Source organism: Strongylocentrotus purpuratus, unplaced genomic scaffold (genome assembly GCF_000002235.5).
Source record: "Strongylocentrotus purpuratus isolate Spur 01 unplaced genomic scaffold, Spur_5.0 spur5_scaffold_11, whole genome shotgun sequence".
Classification (NCBI taxonomy): domain Eukaryota; kingdom Metazoa; phylum Echinodermata; class Echinoidea; order Camarodonta; family Strongylocentrotidae; genus Strongylocentrotus; species Strongylocentrotus purpuratus.
Genome location: NW_022145596.1, coordinates 3,491,546 through 3,496,671, shown reverse-complemented (window position 1 = coordinate 3,496,671; position 5,126 = coordinate 3,491,546). Strand labels below are relative to the sequence as shown.

The 5,126-nt window shown below is 36.4% G+C and overlaps 1 protein-coding gene across 1 annotated transcript; it reads left to right on the top strand.

Moving 5' to 3' along the window:
- LOC115922155 (polyprenol reductase-like) lies at positions 1-4,563 on the top strand. The gene is made up of 5 exons (XM_030980394.1): positions 1-195; positions 925-1,076; positions 1,697-1,888; positions 2,331-2,468; positions 3,398-4,563. Exons 1-5 carry the CDS (start codon positions 14-16, stop codon positions 3,646-3,648), a joined length of 915 nt encoding a protein of 304 aa, XP_030836254.1. The 5' UTR covers positions 1-13; the 3' UTR covers positions 3,649-4,563.
- The last annotated feature ends 563 nt before the right edge of the window (positions 4,564-5,126 follow it).

Here is a 5,126-nt window from a genome sequence, read left to right as displayed (position 1 = left end):
CATCTGGCGCAAAATGGATCCCCTTTCGTGGACTTGGCTCGTTTTTATCGTGTCATTTGTATTTGTGTTACTTTCTTACTCTCCTGAGGTATACAATTGTTTACCACATCTTATAAAAGATGTCGTCGTTTACGGAAAGCTCCTAGACCCGAGGAAACGAACCGGTATTCAGCAGTATTTACTGGTGCCAAAAAGGTTAGTTTGTGGAATTTTGATAACGGTCCCACACGTTATAATTCAAGTTGTAGAATAATAGCCCCCGATTGAATATCATTCAAGGCTCTGAGCTGAGCTGAGCTGAGTCAATCGGCTTATTAAATTAAATGCTATGTTTTTCAGTTCAAAAGCTTTTTTTCATAATTATCAATAATTAATGTTCCATCTTGGTCCTTAAAATGTTGCTTTACCTTCAGAAGAGTTTAGACTTAGTAAGAAAACCTGCTTTAATTTATTTTTGATCATACTTGCGCTTGCATACAGCATAGACCAAAACTAAAGCCTCAGTCTCTGAGCTCTGAGTCTGATATCGACGGTTGTGTTCCGCTGAGATTGCATCTGGCTCCTCTGACCGCCTCTATACATAGACTGAAGAACGTCCTATGGGGACTGTACAGGAGGAATAGTTCGGTTCGGCTGGACTGATGAATGAGATATGCAACAAGTTTTTCACTCTTTTTATTTACGTTTTTATATATCCACTTTGGCTGCAATACGACACTGAATATTATTTAAGATAAAAAATAACACAGAAATATCTACTCCAACTTAGAGATAAGTTCAACTTTCTTTGTGAAACACCCCCCTGGTCCTCTAAAATCTTCAAAAATATAATTTTTTACTTATTTTGTGTAATGCGAAGTTGATAGTAAATTGCAGTTAATTCTTTTTGGAGTCTTAAAACTTTGCATCTATTTCTTTCTACAGATGGTTTGTCCACTTTTATATCCTTTCCTTCATCTGGAATGGCTTCATCTTAATGAATGTTGTTCAGTGTACTTTACAAGGTTCAGTCCTGCCTCTCTGGTTTTCTAAGATGATGTCCTTCCTCACAAGTTATCCTGTATCTCCTCCATCAGGTAGGTGAATGTGATACCATTTATCGTATAAGTGACTTTTTTTTAAAATACTTCTTCTTCTTCTTCTTCCTTTTGAGTACAGACCTCTTTACAGAGTATTATCGTACTTTACTGGGTGTGTGTGCAGGTGGACCATTACACCGGGGTTTCCCCCTACTCTTATATGAATAGTGCAGTGGGTTCTTAACGTGCAAAGGTAGAATATGAAAATAGTGACTATCAATTATCTGTGCCTCTAAGCTAGTGAAAGTACATTAGGTGCATGGTGACATTCGTGATATTTTGAACCTCTCTTATGGTTGATTCTGTGCATGGCATGTCTTTTTTCTCCATATATGTCGTCCAAAAATGAAAAATCTCTCAATATACAAAATAGTGCTTTCTGGTATTACTACCATTAGTCGTAAACATATCAAGAGTTTTACTGTTCATGGATACATTATATGAATAAATTTCATATGCTGCAATGGATACATTGTACAGGATCCCCATTTTGTACCCGTTTTTCTTCAGCTTTCAAGAAGTGGGTAGACTTACTGAATTTGAATTAATACCCAATGAAAGCAATTAATCATATATGTTAATCTTTGTTTTCCTTTCCACTTCCTTTCCAAACTCAGTTGACCTTCTGACTGTCCTAATCGCCATGGCAGTAATAGTGATCCATGCCCACAGGAGGATCTATGAGTGTCTTGCTGTCAGTGTGTATTCAAACTCTAGTATTCACGTGACTCACTACATCACAGGTATCTTCTTTTACTCCTTCATTGGCATCAGCATCATGGCAGAGGGACCCAATCTCAGTTTAAAAGGTACGGTAGGTGGACGCATTTTTTTGGGGGAAAAGAAAACGTCTTGACACTATTTTCTAGCATACAAGTCTCGCTTATAATGTGCTCACTACTTAGTGATACCAGAAAGCGAGATTAGTCAATAGTCATATGCGATTTGGATATTTAATATTTTGTTGAAATAAACAGAATGCGGCTCTTCCAAAATTAGAAGTAAAGCATTATTCAAATATCATTAAATTGTGAAATAGTTGGTCCTTATAATAACGGAGTGATGATTAAACTTTTGATTTAGAATTCAGTTATGCATCTTTTCGCACTAAGCTACCTTAGTTGTCTATGTTTTTGTCATACCGCTTTTTTCTCATTTTTGTTTGTTGACCCTCTATGATTATATGTGCATTGTATGCTCTCAGTCCGCTCAGAATTGTAGCAATTCAGTTGATTTATCTGTTATTTCTAGGTGAACCTATCCAACTAATGGATCTTGTGGAAGAATTACGCTGGCATCACATAGCAGGTTTATTGATGTTTGTTTGGGCCAGTTGGCATCATCATATAGCTCATGTCATCTTTGCCAATTTGAGAAAAACAAAGAAAGGTAATCTACACACAGTGGCAACCAGTCCTGCCCATAGTGTATTGAGAGACGTAGTTGCGACATGCACGCACGCACGTGATCAAATGTGAATTCATGGAGCTCCAAATATTTCCCTTGCACATACAATCTCTATGGGAGGGTACCATCTCGAGATCCATGAATTGACCTTTGATGGTGTACATGTGTGCTTGTCACCACTATCTCTCTCAATATGCTATGGTCCTACCTTAAAGATAAAGTTGAGTTCTGGTCATGCGACTGTATTGTGAAAGAAAAGGTGTGGAATCGATCAGAAAAGGTTGATCATCTAGCATATACGTATTTGTGTGCACTGCAAGGTTCTGGAATCATCAAAAGGATAAGAAATTTGGCCAAGTCTTGGTAAAGTTACAAGCACTGTACACAGAAAGATGTATAACTATGCGATATCTATCCAGTCCAGATAGATATAATAATTTACCAAATATATCAATTAGTAGCCGGTTTCCCAGCAAAATTTGTATCATCACATATTATTCAAAACATATTATTTCACATGATTTGTAATAAGAGCTTCCATTTCATTTTTAAGAGGGAGGCGTTTCCAAAACTGGTCTATACCTTTAAGTTATCACAGGCAGGCGGTTTAAATGCTGAACATCAGCTGAAGAAGCGAATAATGCCCATAGCTGACCATTCCCCTTCTATTGGGACAACTGATTAGATTTACATGCAAAAGAAAATGAAGAAGTCAAACAAAATATCAAGAATACAAAAGTTATCAACCTCATCATTATAAAATGCAATGTCAATTTTTTCTTTTAATTAGTATCAATTAAACTGATGACTACTAATCTGAACATAGCAGTGGATAAATTAAAATGGATAAGCAAGTTTAATGAGTATGAAACCGTCTCCAACATAAATGGTTTTGTTATTTTCTGATCCAGATGTGAGCCGTCATATGATCCCACAAGGAGATTGGTTCGAGTACGTCTCCTGCCCTCACTACCTAGCAGAAACACTCATCTATACTTCTGTAGCGGTCATCCTTGGTGGTCATCATAGGACATGGTGGCTTGTCCTTAGTTTTGTGTTCTCTAATCAGACTGCTGCCTCGGTCAAGGTCCATAGATGGTACCAAGGAAAGTTTGAGGATTATCCTAAAGAGAGGAAGGCTTTCATGCCATTCGTCTTTTAACCTCATCTGAAGTTCTCCATTTAACTCTAGGCGTATCCCTTGGACATGGTCATTTTGTGTTGCAGTTGTTACAACGTATCATGCAATTATGAACATAATAGACTTATCCAAGGAAAAGTCTTCTTTAATATTTGGTCTGATCCAAGCTATTGTTGGGTTTTCAAGCTGATTCTAAAATCAGATGCATTAAATTTTTTGATGTAGTCTGTAATTTATGGGACAAGATAATTTGGATTTGGCCCTTTATTATACATTCAAACTGAATTGTAAGGACACTTCAAGTTTATCAGCAGACACGTTCATAGGTTACATGAAATTTCAGGGTTGATATTAAGAGACAAAATTGTCATGTTCATAGGCAAGGACTGTACATGTAGTCTTCAAAATAATACAGGTTTGAATGTGGTTTGATTATACTGTGTGCCAAATGGAAGTGTAGCTCAGAAGTTTGAGTATCTCTCTATAATTTTTATGTAGCTATGATAAAATTGACATATGCTATGATTAAAAACATTGTTTGAGATCCGTTTAGTCATGACCAAATTAGTATTATACAAATATTGACTGCTCATGAGGATGATGGTTGGAATTATCACTCCCAAGGTGGTGTTCATACCGGCCCTTCTATCGACCCCGAAGCGAAGCCGAGGGTGATAGAAGGGCCAGTATTAGCACCACCGAGGGAGTGATAATTTCCTCCACCATCCGATTACAGAGCAGTCCATATTTGTTTAATATACCTCATCCTTTTCATTGATTCATGAATAGGTCTAGAAAATAAGGGGTTAGGAGTTCTATCACAGTGTTTGATAGTACTATCAAACCCTCTGATGCAATGATAGATCAAAATGCTCCTTGTCATGTGATATAGTATTGACCAATCAGTGAATGACAATCTATGTATGAGGTATATAATTTCTATTCTGAATTAGAGAGCTTAGACAAAGAAAAAACAAACAAAATGTCACTGCCTAACCATATGAGCTAGTATTGATAATGGTAGGAATCTTGTATGTCATTAGGGTATTGACCAAATGTATCTGAGGTACTATTGGCAAGTCATAATTGCAAGTCAATTTTTCTGTTTTTGAGAAATAAAATGATATGTTATGTCTCTGTGTTACAGTGCAATAGAACAATAGGGTTCAACATTTTGTCAACTTTTGTTAACTGAATTACAGACAGGAACATAGTAAAGACACAGTCACATTCATCTTTTAAAATCAGTTTTAATCCTAACGCATCTGAAAACAAAATCAGAAACTGAAAATATCTTTAAACTCTGGTGTATCACTGTGTATCTGGCTTATGTGTCAATGTGGAATGACCAAATATCTTATGGTAGAGATATGTTCATATCATTCAGAAATCGAGGATAGCAACTCAATTCAATATGATTTATTTAGTTTTGGACATATTTCCAACGTAATGATAAAAAACAGCACTGGATTAAAGGTAAAGACCAGTATTGGAAACGC